At 43.5% G+C, this 25227-nt stretch overlaps 1 protein-coding gene across 9 annotated transcripts in view; it reads right to left on the bottom strand.

The window, feature by feature from the left end:
* Window positions 1-267: 267 nt before the first annotated feature.
* LOC106599272 (microtubule-associated protein 4) overlaps window positions 268-25227 on the bottom strand; it is a 47043-nt gene continuing 22083 nt past the window's right edge. For 5 of the 9 annotated variants that reach the window (XM_014190417.2, XM_045714698.1, XM_014190418.2 and 2 more), the window contains 11 exons: window positions 13064-13446; window positions 12547-12756; window positions 12050-12182; window positions 11811-11873; window positions 10922-11166; window positions 9891-9935; window positions 6812-6904; window positions 5755-5836; window positions 5434-5549; window positions 4144-4309; window positions 268-3874 (listed from right to left, as the gene is read on the bottom strand). In XM_014190417.2, the coding sequence (XP_014045892.2) occupies window positions 3870-3874; window positions 4144-4309; window positions 5434-5549; window positions 5755-5836; window positions 6812-6904; window positions 9891-9935; window positions 10922-11166; window positions 11811-11873; window positions 12050-12182; window positions 12547-12756; window positions 13064-13446 (1541 nt within the window). In that variant the 3' untranslated portion in view covers window positions 268-3869. Of the gene's footprint in view, window positions 3875-4143; window positions 4310-5433; window positions 5550-5754; window positions 5837-6811; window positions 6905-9890; window positions 9936-10921; window positions 11167-11810; window positions 11874-12049; window positions 12183-12546; window positions 12757-13063; window positions 13447-17555; window positions 18929-25227 lie in introns of those variants that run through there. The other 4 variants (XM_014190425.2, XM_045714702.1, XM_045714700.1 and 1 more) reach the window with 4 other exon arrangements.

The following is a 25227-nucleotide window of genomic DNA, read 5'->3' as shown; positions in this document are numbered from 1 at the left end:
TTTAGAATAAGGCTGTAACGTAACAAAATGTGGAAAAAGGGAAGGGGTCTGAATACTTTCCGAATGCACAGGTATGCATAGGTAAACCTGCAAAAGAGCAAATGCAAACCAGGAAAAAAACCGCACAACACTCCCATGTGCCCAATAAAAAAACACCCCCCTAAAGTAAATGTCGAACTGTCCCTAAGATAGTTATTTATGAAACTAAATGACAAAGTATGCACAAAAGAGAATTAAGTAGAAGAATAGGAAACATAAAGTCATAAATGTTTTGCTTGTCTTTTATTTCATGATTAATATTCACATCACTAGTTAACAATGAATCACAATGAACATCTCTTTCATACCAAATTACATTACTCAAATCGAAAGGGAAACAATTAACTCCTCTTATCTATGACAGATGTTTACAATCCATTGTCTTCTGCATGCTCTTATGGTGTGCACTATGGAGAATAATACACACTGCAGGTGTGCTCTAAGAAGAAGCACAGCTATGGGCTCCTTGATGCTTTACAGAAGCACACTACATAACACATGCCAAAAGACAGTTACTGTTAGTCTCACGGGGGGGGGTGGGTCTGGACGACATTCAAGGGCTGTGTGTGTCAGGTGCCGCATGTGGGAGCTTGACCTTCAACCTATCCTCACAATGCCTGGTTCATGATTACAGTTGAGCACTCGATAAGCTCACCAGTGACACAAAACATTTGGAAGAATATGCATTAAATCGGATGATTCTTTGTTTCTTGTAGATTTCCGACATATAGTAAGTCTAAGTGTAAGAGGCAGATAAAAGTGTTAATTTATTCAAGCAAATATCAGTTTATCCACTATAGAGTTGGAGTGGGTAAAAGCACACCTAGACCATCCATTGAGAAGTTAACCATCGCTGAACGCTTAAGCTATTCACAGTCTGCTGCGGTCCCCATGCTGGACTCGACACACACTTCCTACTGTCAGTCAAATTTATATTGAGTATAAGTGTCTTATTGTGATTTTTACAACAAAGCAAAAAGTTCATACATATTATATTCATATCTTGCATCTTTAATATATTAAATTGTAAAAACATTCTTGTACTTCAGCCCTTTCTGAAAAAAGGCAGACTCCAGAAAGAAAACACTCTCCGGAAATGGGTTCATGAACGTGAAAGACATTTCTCAACATCCATAAAGACCCTAACATCAATACCTTGTTCTCCTGTGGTGATGAAAACATGTGGATGTCTATATACAAACGAATGTGTGAAGACTGATGGAAGGGTGGTGGTGCAAGTAGCATTTAAGCGTTGGAAAGGTGAGTGTTCATAAACGTGATGCCAAACAGGCACAAAGAGAACAGACTGAGCGTGAGTGACCACTGTACCCAAAGCATGACACCAAAGTCCACTAACGTGACCAGTGAGCAAGGTTACCACCAAGGAGACTAAAAGACAAATCTGTTCATCCAATCATGGCAACAGTTCACTCAAACATACTGTAGAGCTCAAACATGAAATGTACATGCCACTGTGCATTCAAAGTGCTTTCATCTGCTTTCATCAGTGTAAGGCTTAGTCTTCAGGAAGAATTCATTTCATTACAATTTTTTAACTAACCGTGGGAATGTTGGGGGAAAGAATACCTTATAAATATCATAAGGCGCTTTTGCTTTTCTTTCTCGGTAATTTGATGACTTGCTCTTTGATTATCTCTGCCATTGACGATCACTACTATTTCCTCCACTGCAGTGCACACACTCAAATAGATTCAGATTACACCCGACAACAACAAATACATCAAAGTAAAAGTGTTTTAGGGTGGGACACAAATATACTTTTTGGGGGAACTGTACACCTGTTACAGTTCAGCCTTGAGAATCTACAAGGCACAATTACACATTGAAATCTGTGGCCATTATCCCTCTTGTTGGAGTAGTGTGATGGATATCTCCAAAAGGAACGGCAATTTTCATACTCTAAGAGCCAAACTAGCAGTATTTTACCCGGGTGCCCTTGATCTTGATCCGGCAACGTACCACAAATCCGACAGACTCCACAGACGTCTAAATGTTGATCCCAAAATGAGACCATCCCAAAGATCGTTCAACTACTACACACACACACACACACCGGATCCTAAGTCATAGTCATGTAATGTTATACAATTCCATCCGCCATCCTCTTTACAAAACCGATAGCAAGTTAAACGGAGTAATTAGCTTATATATATATATATTGCTATATATATTTGCTTGGTTAAGCAATTGTGCCCTATTGTTACACAATAATGTCACTATTCACAGTGGAACCAGTAGAATAAGCAGCCGTTCAAATCAATTCATATTTAACAGTGGATTAGTTGAGAATAATTAAAATGTACAATTGTTACATTGGAGATCAATGACCATCTTTGTCCTTCACAAACGTCTCTTGATATTGACTTAAAATTGGATTTGGATTTTTACGATAATATTGTTAAATCTATGTAAATCTTGCTTTCCTTCAACATGGCTCTCTATTCGTCTTCCCTGTCCCAATGATTTGGCCGGCACTACAGACTTGATCGTCATTGGAGTATCTCCACTCTCCTGGTGCAATCATAGGCCTTTCCTCACTTTGTTTGCTGCCTCCTGCTTACTATTCTGTCCTGCCTCAGGCATCCAGTCTCTGTGCACAGACCCCGAGAGGGTTTTTTCTCTCTCTCTCTCTCTGACTGTACCGTACTGTAGTTTACATGTGCGAGTACGGGTGTGTAAGAGGAAGTTGTATCCTCAGCACAGACCACTCACTGTATTGCTTTCAGAGAGATGTAACAGTAAAGGAAAAAGGGTATATTGATGATTAAACAACATAACAACACATCAGCTCATTGTTACAATAATTTACGAAAACACAATACAGACTTTTTTTTAAAAGAGATGTTAAATATCCTACTGTTTGTAACAGCCTACTAGTTTCTTATTGTTGAGAGGGTTGTGTGGGGGGTCACAGGTTTACAGAAGGTTATCTAGACATACTGAATTGGTTAAGTGAGGGGGTGGCATATTAGCCGCTGTTCATTGGGATGACATGACAGTCCCACATGCTCACAATAAGGGGTGTTTCACTAATCATCATAATGTACTGTATAAGTGAAATCTGGGGTCCCTACAGTACAGGGGAGGGTATGCTCATCCAGAGGGTTAGATATGGTAAGGAAGGTTTTACATCTAGGGTTAGGCCTGTCACATACATAGCAGTGGCTCATTGTGATAGTCATACTAATATACAGTGCGACACTGTAGGTGTTTGTGATTTTGATCAAGACTGCACTACTGTACGTATAAGAACAGTGCTTATAGGCTGGAACAAAAGAAGCAGGCGCTGACATAACTACAACAGAACACTGAGGGTCTAGATTCTAGAAGGTTCACTCTGAGGTCATACTACTCCCCTTATATTACAGCAAGTTAAGCCAGGTCAATCCAGAAGAGACAAAACCCCACTGTACAGAAATACCTTGCTCTATCTGTCTGAACTCTGGTCTCTAATACTTTAAAACTGGCTCTTCTGAGACCAGAAGACTAAGACAGATATTCAACGAGGGTAAAGAGTAGTGATGCGATACTGTATTGTGAGGTAAAAGGAGTAAGTTGGAATGTGCTAAAGAAGTCCTTGTCCTGCTAGCATTCAGTATTTTTCCCCCTTCCCCATGGCTGGGTGACGAGGGGCTGGGTCGGAGCTGGAGGGTGTGGAGGAGGAAGCTGGCGGACCCCAGAGAAACACAGAGAGAGGTGCTGCGATGGGGGTGAGGGGGGGCTGCCAATCGGGGTGGGCCAAGAGATAAGGTCGGCGCCGTTGGTGGTGCGAGCCCGTGCGTTCTCGCGAAAGCTCAGCTTAGTAAGACTCAATCTGCAGGCAGATACAGACACAATGGAGAAAGACGGAGGGATAGGGGAGAAAATGAAGACGAGAAAGAGTAGAGGGGAGAGTAAACTGGTTAGACTTATGGCATAAAATAACGTACAAATGTTTTTGTACAGTATTTGTCATTTGTACCAAGAAAGCTAAAAAGTAGCCTACTTCACAACAATCAGTTATCTCTCATCTGAGCACTCGGCAACGGAGGTCTTCTCAAAGTTAAAGCTCTGAGAGTGCATGTTGGAGCAAGGGGCACCTACTTGTCTCAGGGATGCGTTTGTCCATGCCCATCGGGTCACCCCCAAAGGGGTTAGGTTGAGGCGTGGCCTTATTCCCGTTCTCCTTAGCCATGCTTCCTGCGCCTGTAGCTGGAGCTCCACCAGGGGGAGATGTTTTCCCTGCAGCTTTCTCTGGCATCCCCCCAGCCTGGAAACACACCAGCATTCTTTATCTGTTGTGATTCTATGAAGCGGTAGTGAGGCTGGGTAATCATTAATGCCATCTAGTGGACAAACTCCCTTAATGCATGATGACGTTGCTTGTTTTAACAGGATGAAATTACTCTCTGTATGTGGGCAACCAGCATGTTCAAATGAAACTTTTCCACCACCACAACCACAAAGATGCTGTGTTTTTGTGTTTTGCAATAAACAATTGCTTTATAACTTCAAGCTTTCTGGACAGGGCCTGTTTGGTCCTGTCCGGGGGTATCGTCGGATGGGGCCACAGTGTCTCCCGACCACTCCTGTCTCAGCCTCCAGTATTTATGCTGCAATAGTTTATGTGTCGGGGGGCTAGGGCCAGTTTGTTATATCTGGAGTATTTCTCCTGTCTTATCCGGTGTCCTGTGTGAATTTAAGTATGCTCTCTCTAACTTTCTTTCTTTTCTCTCTCTCTCTCGGAGGACCTGAGCCCTAGGACCATGCCTCAGGACTATCTGGCCTGATGACTGCTTGCTGTCCCCAGTTCACCTGACTGTGCTGCTGCTCCAGTTTCAACTGTTCTGCCTGCGGCTATGGAATCCTGACCTGTTCACCGGACGTGTGACCTGTCCTAGACCTGCTGTTTTCAACTCTCTAGAGACAACAGGAGTGGTAGAGATACTCTGAATGATCGGCTAAGAAAAGCCAACTGACATTTATTCCTGAGGTGCTGACCTGTTGCACCCTCGACATCCACTGTGATTATTATTATTTGACCATGCTGGTCATTTATGAACATTTGAACATCTTGGCCATGTTCTGTTATAATCTCCACCCGGCACAGCCAGAAGAGGACTAGCCACCCCTCATAGCCTGGTTCCTCTCTAGGTTTCTTCCTAGGCTTTGGCCTTTCTAGGGAGTTTTTCCTAGCCACCGTGCTTCTACACCTGCATTGCTTGCTGTTTGGGGTTTTTGGCTGGGTTTCTGTACAGCACTTTGAGATATCAGCTGATGTAAGAAGGGCTTTATAAATACATTTGATTTGATTTGAATAAAACTTTCATGACCAAATCCTGGTTAGATAAAAATGTAACTGATTATGTGACTACAACAGAATGGTGACCTTACCTTGATTTGTCCATCCCCTGCCTCAAGGACAATATTGTCCATTGACCCCACCTTGGGCTTTCCATTTCCATTTCCATTACCATTGGCCTTAGCCTCAATCTTCACGTCTCCACCCCCTGTAGTGGAAACACGTTAGTTACAAGTAGGATAAGAAGATAATTAATTTGGTATAGGATGCTTCCCAATGGAACCCAATTCCCTATGTAGTGCACTACTTTTGACCAGGACCCATGAGGCTCTGGTCAAAAGTAGTGCACTATGTAGGGAATAGGGTGCCATTTGGGATGTAGATATATTTTCCTAAATCATTAGTCGTCTTACCTGGCTTGTGCTTGATGTTATCCTTAGAGCCACACTTGGAGGTCACTTTGCTCAAGTCCACCTTCTTATGCTGAATCTGGACCTGAATGCACGCAAACAAACAACACAAATGTTGAAGTATGAATGGCAAACATGAAACAACACCCACTCTGAAATTCACACACAATGCCTTGAATCACTCTCGCCCACCAATGTAACACTGATTATGAAATTTGGATGGATAAAACACTGAGGTACTGTAAATTGGAGAAGTAGGCAATTTGAAGTATCCATTTAAAAATATTGTTTGTCACCTAATAAGAAAAATGCTTGTTGCAATGTAAAAGAGTGAGAGGCAGATAGAAAGCTAGTATCTCGTAGGCTAGTTAGAGGGGGGAGAAAGTTCACACAAACAGCACAGCACTCAGACCTAACATTATTCACTGAGTATAAAAAACATTAAGAACTTTCTATGACATAGACTGACCAGGTGAATCCAGGTGAAATCTATGATCCCTTATTGATGTCACTTGTTAAATCCAATTCTATCAGTGTAGATGAAGAGGAGGAGACAGGTAAAAAAAAAAAAGAATTCAGCCTTGAGACAATTGAGACATGAATTGTGTATGTGTGCCATTCAGAAGGTGAATGGGGAAGACAAAAGATTGAAGTGCCTTTGAACAGGGTATGGTAGTAGATGCCAGGCGCACCAGTTTGTGTCAAGAACGGCAACGCTGCTGGGTTTTTCACGCTCAACAGTTTCCCATGTTTATCAAGAATGGTCCACCCCCCAAAGGACATCCAGCAAACTTGACACAACTGTGGGAAGCATTGGAGTCAACATGGGCCAGCATCCCTGTGGAACGCTTTCGAAATCTTGCAGAGTCCATGTCCAACTCAATATCAGGAAGGTGTTCTTAATGTTTGGTATACTCAGTGTATCTAGGCTGGTCAATAGGGCTGACCATAGAATTAGAATGACTAGAACGTTAGGACATTACTCTGTCCGATCGAGCATGTCAGTGGGATATGGGGATGGAGGCAGCAGCCACATGGGACCACCATGTGTTGTACTTACATTCCCTCCACCAGGGACATGCTTGATATTATCCTTGGAGCCACAGCGAGAGGTGATATGGCTGAAGTCCAGTTTTTTGTGGACTATCATAACCTACAAAACAGCACAGTAGCAGAGGGGAATGGGTCACTATGATGAGTGTAGAATTAGTGGAGGATGGTGGAGTATCAACCAGGATATAAAAGTGAAAGCAATTTGAAGAGCATACAGTATGTTGTTAACACTTACTTGCTCCTTGTAAGTAAAGTCAAGTCACACAACAGTCAGAAATGCTGGCTGGTCAGGCATCAGTATTTACATGCAAATGAGCTCAAATCCAATTCTAGATATGACTGAGAACTATTGCAGTGTTAATTTCTCTCACATACACACACCAAAACAGATATACTAGCCAGCCAGCTTTTCCCTGATATAAATTATTGATTTCAAAACATTGTCACACAGCAAGGGAACTTCTGTTCAGAAACCTTGAATGAAAAGCACTAGTCTGCTTTCTGCATTTCTTTTTTGCTTTGTATTCTGAGACGCCTGGTGTTTAGATGAGTTTGCGGCTCTGTGACGCAGGTAGCAGCACAGGCAGGCTGAGTCACCCTCTAAAACACACTGCCACAGCCAAGGTCTGTTAGTTCTCACTGCCTGTTCACACTGCCTCCAGTTCATATATCACTGAACTCAACTCACAGGTGTTGGACAACCAATGGCTACATTACTCTGCTATATCACTTGGCTTATGTGTGCTGAAGCTTGTTTCTGTATTGCTTATCTTGCAATTTTTTTGGGCCCTACAGTTTACCCACCTGCATTGAAAGTATACAGTGGGGGGAAAAAGTATTTGATCCCCTGCTGATTTTGTACGTTTGCCCACTGATAAAGAAAGGATCAGTCTATAATTTTAATGGTAGGTTTATTTGAACAGTGAGAGACAGAATAACAACAAAGAAATCCAGAAAAATGCATGTCTAAAATGTTATAAATTGATTTGCATTTTAATGAGGGAAATAAGTATTTGACCCCCTCTCAATCAGAAAGATTTCTGGCTCCCAGGTGTCTTTTATACAGGTAACGAGCTGAGATTAGGAGCACACTGTTAAAGGGAGTGCTCCTAACCGCAGCTTGTTAACTGTAAAAAAGACATCTGTCCACAGAAGCAATCAATCAATCAGATTCCAAACTCTCCACCATGGCCAAGACCAAAGAGCTCTCCAAGGATGTCAGGGACAAGATTGTAGACCTACACAAGGCTGGAATGGGCTACAAGACCATCGCCAAGCAGCTTGGTGAGAAGGTGACAACATTTGGTGTGATTATTCGCAAATGGAAGAAACACAAAAGAACTGTCAATATCCCTCGGCCTGGGGCTCCATGCAAGATCTCACCTCGTGAATCAGCCCAGAACTACACAAGAGGATCTTGTCAATGATCTCAAGGCAGCTGGGACCATAGTCACCAAGAAAACAATTGGTAACACACTACGCCGTGAAGGACTGAAATCCTGCAGCGCCTGCAAGGTCCCCCTGCTCAAGAATACATATACATGCCCATCTGAAGTTTGCCAATGAACATCTGAATGATTCAGAGGACAACTGGTGAAAGTGTTGTGGTCAGATGAGACCAAAATGGAGCTATTTGGCATCAACTCAACTCGCCGTGTTTGGAGGAAGAGGAATGCTGCCTATGACCCCAAGAACACCATCTCCACCATCAAACATGGAGGTGGAAACATTATGCTTTGGGGGTGTTTTTCTGCTAAGGGGACAGGACAACTTCACCGCATCAAAGGGACGATGGACGGGGCCATGTACTGTCAAATCTCGGGTTAGAACATCCTTCCCTCAGCCAGGCTCATTGAAAATGTGTCGTGGATGGGTATTCCAGCATGACAATGACCCAAAACACACAGCCAAGGCAACAAAGGAGTGGCTCAAGTAGAAGCACATTAAGGTCTCCAGACCTTAATCCCATAGAAAATCTGTGGAGGGAGCTGAAGGTTCGAGTTGCCAAACGTCAGCCTCGAAACCTTAATGACTTGGAGAAGATCTGCAAAGAGGAGTGGGACAAAATCCCTCCTGAGATGTGTGCAAACCTGGTGGCTAACTACAAGAAACATCTGACCTCTGTGATTGCCAACAAGGGTTTTGCCACCAAGTACTAAGTCATGTTTTGCAGAGGGGTCAAATACTTATTTCCCTCATTAAAATGCAAATCATTTTATAACATTTTTGACATGCGTTTTTCTGTATTTTTTTGTTGTTATTCTGTCTCTCACTGTTCAAATAAACCTACCATTAAAATTATAGACTGATCATTTCTTTGTAACTGGGCAAACGTACAAAATCAGCAGGGGATCAAATACTTTTTTCCCCCACTGTAGTAAGCATAACTTTTTCCCCGCGACCGGCGATCAGTTTACCCACCAATTTTTTTTACCACTACATCACTGATTCAAATCGTTAACTGAATCATACAAGACTAATAGGACTGTAAAAAGGTTTAGGCTAAACTACGAAGTAAACCCAGATGAACATTAACAGTGCTATTGGTTGCACTACGAACTCAAAAACCATCCAGGGCCTCTCAAATACTCAAGCTCAGGGCTCTTCTAAATGTACCAGGTGCATGGGAGGACCAGCGAAGGACAACGGTCCCTGTGGTGTTCTGTTATTTCACGATGAGAACGTTTCTGTGCCAAACAAATGGGATGGGTAGTGCCGTGGTTGTAGAGGTCAGGTGAATAATGGCAAGGTCCTGTCTGTCTGTTTTTCTGTCTGTCTGTCAATTAAGCTGTGCATTTCAGGGGATACAGAGACTTGTCATACACTGTCCACAGCCATTCCACATTTTATACCGGAAAGCAACAGGTTTTCATGAAGAAGAAGAAAAGGTGAGAATGCGCATGAGTGAGTGTGTTAGAGTGTGACGTGTCTCTATTTATGTGTTTTTGTGTGTACAGGTAGGTTCAAATAGTCAGTGGACAAAAATATCCACTTATGTCATTTCCTTCAGTGTGATATCAGAGGAGAGAGAGTGGTTAGGCACACGGGTGAGAATGAAAGAGGGGTGTGTGATGATAGGGACTCACTTTGCCCGGGCCGTCTTTGGATTGGGAAGCCCCCGCCGAGGAGACCTGAGGGGAGACAACCACCCCTGGGTCAATACCAGGAGACAAGGCTGCCCTGGGCCCTGGGTCAGTACCACCAGTCAGGGCACAGGAGATTGTGGTGGTGAGTGTATGGATGGAGGGAAGTGTTCTGCTTTTCAGCTACACCACCTGTCTGTGTCACTGACGAGTTTCAAACCCAGGTCTCCTGCATGCCAGAAGAGTGCTTTGGCTCGCTAAACCAAAGCCTAGACATTGGCTCAGGGAGCCAATTCAACTCTTCAGTTCTCAGGCAAGATTAGTGGAAGTGTGTGCAGGGTTGGTACTGAAACTAGTATTTTTAGATCGTTTTTCAAGGGAGTATCCCTTATGCTTACATCACTGTGACAGGCAACCTTTTTGTGGATGGACACTGTCACAACCAATGCCATAGGTAAAGACTGGACATGACGGCTATTTTCCAAGATGATCATCTGTATGAAAGGATTCCTCTTTTCAGAGTGATCTTTATGAATACAGGTGACAGCACCTTGTATCAGTCGGTCAAATGAGTGACGGCGGCTGTCAGTTGTAACGTAGAGAGACGAGAGAGAGAAAACAGAGAAAATAAAAAGTTACAGAGAGGAAAAGGGGAGAGAACAGAAAGAGAACTACAGAAAGAAAAATAACAGTAGAATTAGGCAGATAGTTTGCTTGACATATTTTCTCTAGGGTTAGCACGCATTGTGCCACTATTCAGTTGAGGAGGCCAATAAAGATGGCAATGACTAATGAGATGGTATATGGTCTTGTTATATGGTAGCAGTGGAGAGGTGAGGAGGTTTTAATAATATGGAATTTGTATGATCATTTGCTTGTGAGAAAACCCCTGCTATGAATGGCATTAGTTGGCAGCATTCAAAGCACTTTAAATATGCTAATACAAAAATGTCTTGTCTCATGTCGGTCTTCTTAAATAGACCCATCTCCACAAGCTACCATGTACAGTACATCTCTATCCCTGGTTAGCGCACCTTGCCGCTGGTAGGCTGGTACTTCATGTTGTCTGTGGAGCCGATCTTGGAGCGCACATTCTTCAGGTCCGGCAGGGGTGTGTTGATAGGTCTGGGAGTCCTAGGTGCTCTGGGTACAGGTGGCTTCCTCTCCATAGCGGTCTGCTTGGGCACTGGGGGTTTGGTGATGCGTCGGCGAGGCTGCTCCCCGTTGGTGGCAGGAGTGCTTGGAGCAGTGGCGGAGGTGCGAGGCACCCTGGGCTTGACTGGGGCGGAGAGAGCAAAAGGACATGAGGAACCATAGAACAGTACCCTCTAATGGCTGGAGCTGAGCTGATCGCACACAACACTAACAATGATTTACTAGGAAACAATGGGCTGGAAGCAAACAAGTCCACAGGGAAGTATGAGGAACCACACTACTACTACCTACATACATACAGAAGATACTGTGGTCTCTGGTAGTTGGTTTTACAAGGCTGGGTCACCAGCCCCTGATTTGATGACTAATGAACATCTCAGAGGAGGAAACGACAGGATTGAGGGTTCAGTCAGTGTTTCCAGGAACTGGAGCTATTGTGGAGACACAGGCAGCCCAATTCTGATCTTTTTTTCACTAATTGGTCTTTTGGCTAATCAGGTCAGCTCTGAACAAGTTCTGATGTGAAAAGATCTGATGTGATTGGTCAATTCAATTACTGAAGAAAAAAAAGATCAGTAAACGCAGCCTAAGTTTCTGTTTCACACATACCCACTGTGTTTGTCTCTCTGTGTAGTCATAATGACACTGTCAGGAGAGATTAAAACAAGATGTCTGTCCTAACAATTTCAAAGAATACATTAAACGCCAGGGTGTTTTAGTTGTATACTGAGATACTTGGGTTAGATTGTGTAGGTTGGTTGTTGTTACTTGGTGTTGTCTTCAGCGTACTAGGCTTCTTCACATCACCTGGCTTGATATCAGTCTTGGGAACTGTAGGGTAGAGGACATAACCAAGCTCACCTTACATGATTTAGACTTGTGAACAATGTATTGATCTGGGGATGACCAATGAATTCTGACTTTGGGTTTTTGAATATCACCATCATCAAGAATAAAGCAGCTTAAAGAATGTAAGTTTGCACGGTACAGTTAGAGTTAGTGCTCACCGGTGTTGCGGCGCAGAGAGGGGGCACTAGCAGAGGGGCGTGGACCAGCAGATTTAGTAGTGGTGGTTGTAGAGGAACCATTCTTATTTGCCGTGCCGTTGGCCTTTGGCACAGGAGGACTGTTTTCCGGAGTCTGAGTAAGCAAACAGGAAATCAGAGAACGGTTGGTGTGGAAGAGAGCGCTGGACTAAGAAGAAAGTGATTAGGAAATGAGGGGAGCAAAGATTGGAAACAGAAATGAGATATTGGAAATGTACAGTATGCTGGGGTTTTCAGGGAGGTGATAGACAAGATTCAGTTTGTAGGACTACCCTAAATGGTGAAGAGAATGGACAGAGGTCATAGTGCAGGGAGTTGGTGGTCCACAAACTATGAGTGAGAGTCAGTAGGTGGGCAAGTTATACGGCAGAACCAAACAAACAGGAGGGGGACAAGGTGCCAACCACAAAAGGGGAGGCCAGTGAGAAGACACCAGAGGAAAGTGGGAGGGAACTCACCATGGACTTGGTGGCTTTAGGGGTTTGACTGGCAGCGGGCGTTGGCTGCTTGGTGCAAGCAGTGGGGGTGGTTGCCTTGGTAACGGGGCTTTTTTTATTGGCAGAGCTTGAGGTGGGGGAGGAACGTTTTGGGGGGCCAGCTGCGTCCCCAGTGGACAAAGAGATGGGCCGTGTTTTGGCAGAGTTTGGTTTGGTTGACCCAACAGCAGGCTGTACAACAACGTCACATGATAAAGGAGAAAAGAAGCAAACCAAAAGCATACAACAGAGGACAGGCAGGATAGTAAAGCAGCAGAAGCAGCATTCACTAACACCAAATCATAATCAAACCAAGAGCATCAGCAGAGCAAATTGGCAGTGACGAATTGCACATAAGCATGTGCATACAAACACACACAGACACACGCATACACACACTCACGCACACACACACACTAGAGATGGCAGTGACAGTTGCGGAAGCAGCTTGCTGAGATGAAATGAATGGCAACATTGTCCCAGCCTTTCCTTGACCTACCTTGGCCTTGCTGTCTGGGCTGGTGAGGTCCTGCTTGCTTCCGTTGGTTGTTGGGGACTTTGCAGTACCTTTCCCAGCCTTTTCGTTATTTTCAGCTTTGACCATCTTGTCAGTTTTCTCCCCATTTTCTTTCTTCTCCATCTTCTCATCTTTGTTTGTCTTCTCTGGCTTGTCCACTTTTTCATTTGTATAATTCTTCTCCGTCTTACGGAACTTCTCTTCATCTTTGAGAATCTTCTCAGATTTTGAGGTCTTGTCGGCATTGTCGACTTTCTTAGATTCATCTTCTTTCTCTTTCTTCTCCGTCTTCTCAAATATGTTCAAGTTATCTGTCTTCGGGAAGAAATCTGCCTTCTCTTGTTTGTCCTTATTCTCTGCTTTCACTGTAGAGAGACAAAAACAGATACACTATTGCAGGTTTGCTAAATTTGTATGTCATATAAAAATACCAGAATTACTCTAAGGATCATATACAGGTAGAGAAACATTTCATATTGCCAGACTCGCTTTCAGCCATGAGAACGATCGTATCTTATAGTGTGTTATTAACCACAGATTCATACTGGCTTTAGAGCGAAAATCGAGCTACAACAATGCATCCTAAGAATGCCACCTAAGAATACCACCACCGTATGTGGACGACAGGACATTGTACATGTTGCGGCTGTTCAAATAGGCAACTAAATGTCAATCCTCTAAAATCCTCTGATTGATCGTCACAAAATACAAGCGTTCCGAATACTGCTGTCATATTTTACTCATATGATGATAATCTATCAGTGATAATATTTTGTACTACACCCCAGAGCAACTCATTGGTGTGGAAATAAGAGTGAGTTAACGACAGAGACCAGTCATGTCATGGTGGTGTGTAGTCTAGGCAGGGCCACAGAAAGTCAGGGCCGAGCCCAGGGCCGAGCAGGGCAGACAGAACAGCACATTGTTGGCATCGGCTCCTTATGTAACCCATCCTCAGTGACCTCTACAGAGAGAGAGAGGGTATGTCTGTAACGGCACCCTATTCCCTATGTAATTCTCAGGCTGTATCCCAGGGTAGCATTTGCGATACAACCCGAGAGAGAAAAACCAACTTGTCAAATGGATTAGGAAATGTGGGACAGATTAAGTTGGGTCAAAAGATGACCCATTGACGTAATGACTGAATCGGCTTTTCAAAGAAAATTCTGACCAATTAGTTGACTAGAGCATCAAAATTGAAAAAGACAGCGAGGGCAAATGGATTGTAAGTTTACGGTAGATAGATACCAGTTCAATGTGTCAGACAAGATCATGGATTTGCCACAATGGTACAAAACCGTGAGCCAATCGAAAAATCGATCAAATGATTGTGTACAGTATACAGGACTGGCCTTGTTGTGCCCATGGTTGGCTTTAGGAGCCCTGGTTCCAGTAACTGTCACACACTATAGACTAAGGCCAATTTTCATCAGAGCAGAGGGTCTAGGTGCCGGAACATAATTATAATAACTTGTACACAACAGATTGACTACAACTAAGCCCAAAAAATATTGTATTTAAAAATAACAGTAATTTCATACCTTGGTTACATACATCTCTTTTTTTATTTGTGGGAATACCTTGAAACAGATTTCCTGAATTAAACTAATTTTTAGCAGGATTTCTGGTGATTTTACATATATATATACAGTACTATACAGTACTAGTCAAAAGTTGGACACACCTACTCATTCAAGGGTTTTTCTTTATTTTTACTATATTCTACAAAATATGAAATAACACATATGGAATCAGGTTGTAACCAAATAAGTGTTAAACAAATCAAAATATATTTTATATTTGAGATTCTTCAACGTAGCCACCCTTTGCCTCCCAAACTGTTGCCACTAAGTGGCCTAGCCCGAACCATGAAAAACTGGCCAAGACCATTATTCCTCTTCCACCAAACTTTACAGTTGGCACTATGCATTGTGGCTGGTAGCATTCTCCTGGCATCCGCCAAACCCATATTCGTCCGTCGGACTGCCAGATGATGAAGCGTGATTCATCATTCCAGAGAACAAGCTTCCACTGCTCTAGAGTCCAATGGCTGTGAGCTTCGCACCACTCCAGCCAACGCTTGGCATTGATCTTAGTCTTGACTGACGCTGACGCTGCTTCCAGAGGCAGTTTGGAACTCGGTAGTGAGTGTTGCAGACGAGGACAGAACAATTTTACACTGTACACGCTTCAGCACTCGACGGTCCCATTCTGTGAGCTTGTGTGGCCTACCACTTTGCGGCTGAGCCATTGTTGCTCCTAGACATTTCCACTTCACAATAACAGCACTTACAGTTGACCGGGGCAGCTCTAGCAGGGAAGAAATTTGACCAACTGACTTATTGGGAAGGTGGCATTCTATGATGGTGCCACGTTGAAAGTGACTGATCTCTTCAGTAAGGCCATTCTACAGACAATGTTTGTCTATGGAGATTGCATGACTGTGTGCTCAATTTTATACACCTGTCAGCAACGGGTGTGGCTGAAATAGCCAAATCCACTATTTTTAAGAGGTGTCCACATACTTTTGCATATACAGTGTATATATTTTTTACTACAAACTTCAGGGGGCCAAAAGAAATCACCGCTTGTTGCCGACCTGTGCTATAGACTAGTATAGAGCTGTTCTGTATGCCTGGCCAGTGCTGTAAGCATAGACTATAGACTAATATAGAGCTGTTATGTATGCCTGGCCAGTGGTGTAAACATACACTATAGACTATAATATAGAGCTGTTCTGTATGCCTGGCCAGTGGTGTAAACACATTGTCACATAGAGCATGACTAACACACAGGGACATGATGGTGCTCATGATATTTTACTGCAGGCGACCAGCATCACACACACCCAGACTCACGCATATATATACACGCATACACATGCATGCACCCACCCACCCCCACCCACAAACACACACACACACACTACTGTATATGAAGTGATGATGCATATAGGTCATTTGCTAGAATTAGTAAATGTGTGCATATTGCACAGGATGTCTTTGAAATGACCTTGCATTATATAGAAACACACAGCCACATAAGCAGAGGGATTATTTTCCCATGACCTTCATCCATGAGGTAGAAATTACCCTTGTTACAGCAGGAGGATGCTGCCAGCTATTTCTGCTTGCTCCCTACTGTCGCTAGTTGAAGGATGCAGATGTATCATTGTCATGATGGTGTCTTTGTGAGATATATAGCGATAGGCTAGCTGTAGGTGAAAGAGAGCTCTAATACTGAGTGTACAAAACATTAAGAACAGCTTCCTAATATCGAGTTGCTTTTGTCCTCAGAACAGTCTCAATTTGTCAGGTTATGGACTCTACAAGGTGTCGAAAGGTTTCCACAGGGATGCTGGCCCATATTGACTCCAATGCTTCCCACAGTTGTGTCAAGTTGACTGGATGTCCTTTGGGGGGTGGACCATTCTTGATACACATTGGAAACTGTTGAGCAGGAAAAACTCAGCAGTGTTGAAGTCCTTAAAACACTCAAACCAGTGCGCCTGGCACCTACCACCCTACCCCGTTCAAAGGCACTTAAATCTTTTGTCTTGCCCATTCACCCTCTGAATGGCACACAAACACAATCCATGTCTCAATTGTCTCAAGGCTTAAAAATCGTTCTTTAACCTGTCTCCTCCCCTTCATCTACACTGATTGAAGTGGATTTAACAGGTGACATCAATAAGGGATCATAGCTTTCACCTGGATTCACCTGGTCAGTCTATGTCATGGAAGAGCAGGTGTTCTTAATGTTTTGTACACTCAGTATATAGTGCAAGCAAACTGGCTTCAGGCTCCAGACTGCTTGCTTGTTTAGTGTTATTGAATCTAAGTGTATATATGAAAAACACAGTAGTCATGCAATTTGAAAGCATCCCAAGAGTCCCCAGTCCCCACATGGTGCCACCAGAAATGACTACTTTCTGTTTAAATGGTTACCCAGACTCAATTTCAAATCCATCACACACCCTTCCTTTAGTGCTAGCCACTTGTTGGAGTGTCACTTGATGTGATCTATCGCTGAACAACACAGTTATCTGAAGAGATGGGAGTTTGAGATGGTAAATGAACCTCAGCATTTCAATAGAGATTGTTTTAGAAGCACATCATCCAAGTATAAATATACCAAAAACCACAACTTCTAGTTGTTGGTTTTTTAATTTTAATTTTATTTTTTACATCCATTCTTCTTTTGGCTCCTTCCATTTTCTCTTTCAGCACTCCATCATAGTTAAAACAAACAGCCAGCCCAGACGAATACCACTGGCCACTGATCTACATGGTCAGGCATCACAAATAAACTCCCAAATCTATGTACTTAAATCAGTGTACACCATTACATACATAACCAATGAGAGATAGAGGAACCAGGTCGAAGGTGTATATGAGCAACATGTTATAACGTGGTAATGAGAGCTAGTCCAAACACCAAGAGGAATAGGCCTCAAATCATATCAGTCACCTACCCTCAATGGAGCTTTTGGTATTGATGCTGTTGAAGGTTTTTCCAGTGAAGGGAACCGGCAGTAGGACACTCTCACTCTGGCTCTGTGGCATCCCATTACCAGTACCTTTCCTGGGGGGAGGGGAGTTGGGGGCCCTGACAGGGCTCAGTGGGGACAGAGGCGAGAGTGTGGGCGACACAGTCTTTCTCTCCTCCCCCACTGTCAGAGAGCGTTGCACAGCCGAGTGTGGAGACTTGGACCCCATAATGTTACTTCCAGGTGAGGGCAGGTCCACTAGTCCGCCAGGCTGCACTGGGTACTGGGAGAAGTCAAAGCTACCCGGCACAGACAGGTGGGAGCAGTCAGAAATGGCGCGCCTCACGGTTTTGTGTTGCTGCTCGGTCCCTCCTCCTCGAGGTAAAGTAGGCCCCATGTCCTCATCACTGTCTTCAGAGAATCCTGACACAGTGCAGTTTCCACCCTTAGAGTAGTTGTCGTTGACAACACCAATGACACAGTAGTTGTCTGCAGGTGCAGAAGTCTGAACAGCAGGCTTAAGGCCTGTGTGGGGTGGCCCAGAGAAGGAGGGATTCCATACACAGTTGTCCACCTTTTTTGTGTTGGGGAACGGTGAGGCGTCATGCTGCACAGCAGGTGACACCCGCAGGGCTGCAGCTCCATTGGCCCTGTGTTCTTGACCCGGGGAAGAGAAGAGTTTCCCAGGGGAGGCTGGAGAGGGCGAAGAGGAGAGGGAATTTGTGGGGCTCTCCCAAGCACTACCCAGACCCAAAGATGCCCCGAGTCCAACACCCATCCTCCCTGGCACCTTGAGGTCAGACGACTCCACCTTGAACCCTGATCCAGATGAAGGTCCATCAAAGAGACTTGACAGCTTGTCCTCGTCGGTTAGCCTGGGTGCCCCTGGGCTGCCCCCGAAACCTTGTGGTCCCATCTGGTCCTGCTGCTGGTCCCAGCCCTGAAGGGCCTGCTGAGGAGACGCCATAGAGACAGAGGGCACCTTGCCCAGCTCAGTATACTCACAGCACTGTCCACCTCCACCACTCTGCTGCTGCTGATTGGAGAGAGAAGACATCCTCACCTCTCTCTCTCTTCTCTCCGCTGCTTCTAGATTCTTCTAGAATCTTCTAGATTCTTCTAGACAGCTAAATAAAGGAATCTTCCCTTGGCTGTAAGGAAGGCTGGTAATGTACTCTATCTGTGGTATTTGGTGTTTCTGTGAAGTACAGCCTAATTGTGTGCTGGTGTAGTAATTGTGTGTTTCTCTCTGTGTCTGCTCTGAACTGATCAGATGAAGCTGTGAGGCTGAACTGAATGCTGCTCCCTCTCCTTCTCTCTCTCTCTCTCTCTCTCTCTTTCTCCTTCTCTCTCTCTCTCCATTTCTCCCCCTCTCTGACATCACAGCCCTAACAGAGCTTTAGTCACATGACTCCACGGAACATATCCCCATTCGCTAGAGCAGATTCTCGACTCATGCCTTCGAGCAGTAAGCTAAGTCACAAACACACAAACACACAAACACACACACACACACACACACACACACACACACACACACACACACACACACACACACACACACACACACACACACACACACACACACACACACACACACACACACAAACGAACGTCAATGACACACACACAAACTAATACACACACCCTCCCTTGGTGTCCTATAAACCGCAGCTCTGACTCCTCATTGACAGGCAGCGTGGCATTACATTAGAAATACAGAAAAGAGAGAGAGAGAGAGAGAGAGAGAGAGAGAGAGAGCAGCTTTGGGGAATACAAGGCCAGTTTCCACTGCCATTCTATTTGAATGAATTTGTCCTCTCTGTAACAGCATCCATTAGCGCTACACATCTCTTCCTGGTTCTGGTGGTATAAATTTGCTTTCAATACTGTTCTGTCATCTCCAATTCTTCACTTAGTTCCATGCCCACTACTGTACCCACTGCCCCTCTCCTCCACCCTGCCTTCCTGCCCCCGTTAGGGGCCCTGGGTGTGTATCTCTGGCTCATAGCCCTGCCCGGAGCATTTGACTCTTTTGTTTATTGTGTTTGTTGTTTGTGGACTTGGTTGTGGACACTGTGTTCCTTCTGTCTGCTGTTGCCACATGCTGTGGGCTACTCTGTTAGGACGGTATTGAACGACTAGCTTCGAAAAGAGTGTGCGATAACACTACATTGACATGCAGTATAGCCTTAAAACCCCCCCGTGTTCCTAGTTATAAACACCTCATCCAGACCTGTGTGAACTGAATTCACACCCGCCAACCTTCTTCACACCAACACCCTGTCCAAACGTTCACTCTACCATCACTGGTTCAGTCCTGTACTAGACCCCTCCCTCATCGCAATTGTCGTGAAAGGCAGGCAAAAATAATTCAATCTCTGATGACATCCCCCCCTTCCACCCCCCTGCCACCATCCCACCTCCAGCTGCATGAGGAAAAACTAATTCAATATAAATGATTGAAGGTGACTTAATCCCCCCTAAAACAGGGGATAGTGAAAGAGGGAATGCATTGTTCAAGGAGTACAGTACAGTGGGGTTGATATGAGGGAAATGCTGAACATATTGGAATCACACAGGACATTGTCAACGTCTGAGATCATGTGCTGCTAGCACAAGCGATATTAGATTTCAATAATATCACATTTGAATTCACACTGCAAAGTCATAATGGCAATTGTTCGAGTTGATCACATAAGATACTAATGCACTGACGCAACACTCAGATAAGTATACGAATGCACTATACTGAAGCCTCACTGGTCAACATATTTCCCAAATAGCAGTGTTTTCTACAGCCCTACACACAATATTAGGGAAAAGTTAGACAACCCACTGCAACACGTCTGTCTATGACAACAGTCAGCCTCATTCCCAAAACAGAGCCCTTGTCTCTGTTCATTACATCATTCTAACGGTCCTGTTTCTCATGAATGGACATTGTTATGCAAGACCCATGTCCAACATATTCCTCTGTCTGTTTATGTTTACATCTCTTACAGAAAGATTACTCTAGCTTTAACTACACTTATAATCCACATTATTTTTTTTAAATATTTTTTATTTATTTAACCATTATTTAACTAGGCAAGTCTGAAACTCTTAAGGATCCACCCCTTTTTTCAATTATTCTTGATACCATTTGAAAGGAAACACTTTGAGGTTTGTGGAAATGTGAAATTAATGTTGGAGAATATAACACATTAGATCTGGTAAAAGATAATACCAAGAAAAAAACCATGTGTTTTTTTGTAACATCATCTTTGAAATGTAAGATAAAGGCCATAATGTATTATTCCAGCCCAGGCGCAATTTAGATTTTGTCCACTAGATGGCTGCAGTGTATGTGCAAAGTTTTAGACTGATCCAATGAACCATTACATTTCTGTTCAAAATGTTGTATCAAGACTGCCCAAATGTACCTAATTGGTTTATTAATAACTTTTCAAGTTCAAAACTGTGCACTCTCCTCAAACAATAGTGTGGTATTATTTCACTGTAATAGCTACTGTAAATTGGACAGTGCAGTTAGATTAACAAGAATATAAGCGTTCTGCCAATATCAGATATTCTTGTTACTTACAACATCATGATAATCACATTGGCGCACATTATCTCAACTGTTCCAATGGTGGGACACCGATCTGTAGAGATCCTTAAGAGGATTTATTAAGAACAAATTCTTATTTACAATGACGGCCTACTCCAGCCAAACCCTAACCCATTAAACACAATCTCATATAATCGTCATGAAAAATACAGAGATCTGTACAAACAAACATTGCACAAATCATTTCAGTTCAAGGCCAAGTATGATGTTAAATATCTAACTGCAGAGAACCAAACATTTTCTTTTTTGGAAATAGATCCCCTCTCCACTCCAATTATAATAGCCCCCGATGCCACTATGAAGCCACTTTCCATATGTTCCAGTGTACCATTCTCTGTGTAATATGTCTGTGTCCAGTGTGAGTGATATTATTAGTGATATGTCTGTGCCCAGTGAATACCAGTATAACAACCAATTATACTGAGCACAATCACCTCATACCATAACAGCCTTTGAGCAGAGAGGAAGTATGTCAGAGAATTCTATTTCTGGAATCCAACCTCCAGACTGTCACACCCCATTTTTTTCATCTCAGCAGTCCTAAGTTGTTCCATCTCCACGGAAACCGCCTCCCATATCCATGGCAACAAGCACCCAGTCAAAGAGAGGCTGCTATGACGTGGAAGGACGAGAGAGAAAAGGCAAAGGAAGGATGGAGAGATGGAGAGGAGGAGGACTCCGAATGAACACAATAATAAAGAAGGGATGAGGAGAAGTAGAGGTAGGGACATATAGAGAGAGGACTCCAAATGATGGAGAGAAAGGACAAAGGAAAAGACGGAGGGAGGGAGACTCATCTCACTACACTCATCCCTTCCCACGTCTTCCTTGGTAGCTTACGATCCATCTTGTGGAATGACAACAAAATTGGGTCAGATGAAGTCAAATGAAGTGTCACATCGAAGGAAGTATCAGAGTCATGAATTCACACATCTGATGGTCCAGCGGACTGATCCGGATACACTAATTAAACAAAATCCAAATCATTCTGCCAAATTATGCCCCTTAACGAAAACGGGGTAAAAAAAAGGAAAAGCTTGAGACATGGAAAAAGGCCACACTGGCTGAGTGGAGTTTAATATTGGCTTTGTAGACATCATTTGCCTGGCTGAGAAGTCAGAACACATAACCGTGAGGAAATGCAGTGAGCTGTCTTTCAATTCATTCCTGTAATAATCAATGAGCGTCGCCAGAAATGTTATTATTGGAAGCTGTTTTTTCGAATCAAAATGATCAGAATTGTGAATATATTTGCAGTATGATATGTTTTGATCATAATGATCAACCTTAGTTATTAGCTATCATAGTATAATTGATCTAGTTTCAACAACAATAATGTTGCCCATATGGGCATAGTGACCTGGTCAAATGTCTGAACCCTTTTTAAGACCAAAAGCTCATACCAATGTTTAGCATTTGAGATGACTGCTATTGTTTTTCAAGTGTCCTCGTTTTGATCCTGCTATCATTCAATATTTATGTTCAGCTTCAGGCCTATTGTACTGACAACATGAAATCTTATTCTCAATCCAAGATCCAAGCACTTGTTTCCACAAGAGGAAAGTAATTACATTGATATTCTCTGGTTTGAAGCTTAAAATCAATTAAACGTTCTATTCGGGTTATCATGATGACAACTTATCTAGTTTTCATTATACTGAAAAGTTTTTTCGTTTTCATATTAGTGTGCTCTTTTAGATAGCGAGTGGCTAAAAGTAGGACTGTGGTTCCCAGTGATGCTGCCGCAAGCAGAATCTTCACAGGTGTGTTCTCGCTTTATCATTCTGTAATATTCATGAGGTATCTTCAGCCAGCTAGACCACATTCACAGCTACAGATAGAACTTTGATATAACCACCAGTCATTTATTGAACCACCAGATGACGGCCCCATTGGTCAATTAAAGGTGAATAATGCAGAAATCGCTCTCCCATTTCCTGGTTCCTAAAATGTCAGATTATGTGACAAAACAAGCAAGTATAGTGTGTGGCATCATGTTACCATCTAAACCGCTGTGAAATATATTTCCATAACCAAAAACATTGTATTTTCAGTTGTTTGAAGCTGGTGTACAAAACTGAAAGTAAAAGACGCAAAAACTAAACTTAAGAACTGGAAGCATAGAAATAGTGCACATAGAACAGCTCAATCTGTTCTCAGACTAGCTTTCAATGAGAATGACAGATCTATATCTCACATTTCTATGTGAAGTTGGACGGGTCGCCCAAAAAGTTACATATTGCAGCTTTAATAAATCATGAAAAATAGCGTGGATTTTCAATCTTATAAACAACACTAAAATAGCACCTGTCCTTTTACTTGGCTTCAACATATATGGTCCAGTGTGATGATATTCACTGTGAAACACAGAATTGCACTTAAAACCGACAGCATGATGATGAAGTATTTACTGAAAGGTACCTACGACGTAAAAACATAAAGACAGCACTGCCCGTCTCAATCAGTACCATAGTGGCGACTTTGGTAGCTATATGCTTTGCCAGGCTGGGCATGCTCTTTTGGATGGTCTCTTTGTTTAGCTGGTGGCAGGATTGTCTGTGCTCCGCTGACCAGAATAATGACTATGCAGCAGGGCCAAGCAGTACCAGTACACAGACCTTTGGTGGAGTGCTGTGATAACCCTGACTGCAGTACCGCGCCGCACAGCCACTGAGCGTCTACCTCCCTCTGCCTACTGCACACACCCTGATCACTGGCTATAAAAAGACAGGTTGTGTGCTTTACGTAACTGCAAAAAAAGTCCCAGCCATCAATATTGCATTAGGGAGAGGAGGATGGAGAGGGAGGGAGGGAGGGAGGGAGGGAGGGAGGGAGGGAGGGAGGGAGGGAGGGGAGGGAGGGAGGGAGGGAGGGAGAGAGTTGGGGAGGGTGTAGGAGAGGGGGTATGAAGAGAGAGAGAGAGAGAGAGAAATGAGATAGAGAGGAGAGCGAAATAGTAAGAGAAAGAGAGAGAGGAGAGAAAGATGAGAGAGAGAGAGAGAGAGAGAGAGAGGAGAGAGAAAAATGAGAGAGAAAGAGAGAGAGGAGAGAGAAAGAGAGAGAAGAAAGACAAAGAGAGAGAGGAGAGAGAAAGAGGGAGAGTAAGAGAAAGAGAGGAGAGAGAAAGAGAGAGAAGAGAGACAAAGAGAGATGAGAGAGAAAGAGAGAGAGATGAGAGAGAACGAGAGAGAGGAGAGAGAAAGAGAGGAGAGAGAAAGAGAGAGAGGGGAGAGAGAAAGAGAGAGATGAGAGAGAAAGAGAGAGAGGAGAGAGAAAGAGAGAGGAGAGAGAAAGGCAACAAAACAGAGAGGCTGCTAGGGGGAGAGAGTGAGGGGGGGAGAAAAACAAAGACAGTGATTGAGGGAGGAGGATGTGGGGTGAGAATACAGAAAGGCCAGCAGAGGCCAGTCCCTCACTGTCCCTCCACACACCAACCCGCCTACCTGGTCATCTGTTAATTATCCATTAACAGCTGAATGGGATGAATGGGTTGAGTAAGGGAATGTGAGGGGTGCAGACAGACAAGCAGTATGCTACTGACTTCCACCATTTGTCAACCAAAAACACCTGTGTCATCCAGGAAGGAGGAACAGCGAACCTACAACAACCTTACACACTGCCCGTCTGGCAATTTAGGAAAGTGACAACCTAGCAGTCCTTGGAATCTCCAACCAAGACAACAAAATGAGAAGGACCAACACAGGACAGTCTCTGAACTATGGCAAACTTACTCTCAACCGAATGAGCAAACTAGAAAACGTGCCAGCTTTTTCCTGACATGGAATATATCTAACCAAATGTGAGACAGGCAAAGTACAAGAAATGTTGAAAAGAACAAAAACCTGTGGCAGACATTTGGCGTAAATAGGAAAGAAATAAACACTGGGTTTCCCTTCATATTATTCCACTGATGAGAAACATCTAAATATTCTCAAAGGCAACAATGGAAATGTAACTCACCTATTTAGCATCATCATCGTCATCATCATCATCAGAGCCATCATCAGGAGATACAGTACACATGGGGGAGAGAAAAGACAAAAC

Source organism: Salmo salar, chromosome ssa03 (genome assembly GCF_905237065.1).
Source record: "Salmo salar chromosome ssa03, Ssal_v3.1, whole genome shotgun sequence".
Lineage (NCBI taxonomy): Eukaryota > Metazoa > Chordata > Actinopteri > Salmoniformes > Salmonidae > Salmo > Salmo salar.
Note: the sequence above shows the minus strand (reverse complement) of the source record. Positions and strands in the feature narration are given on the sequence as shown.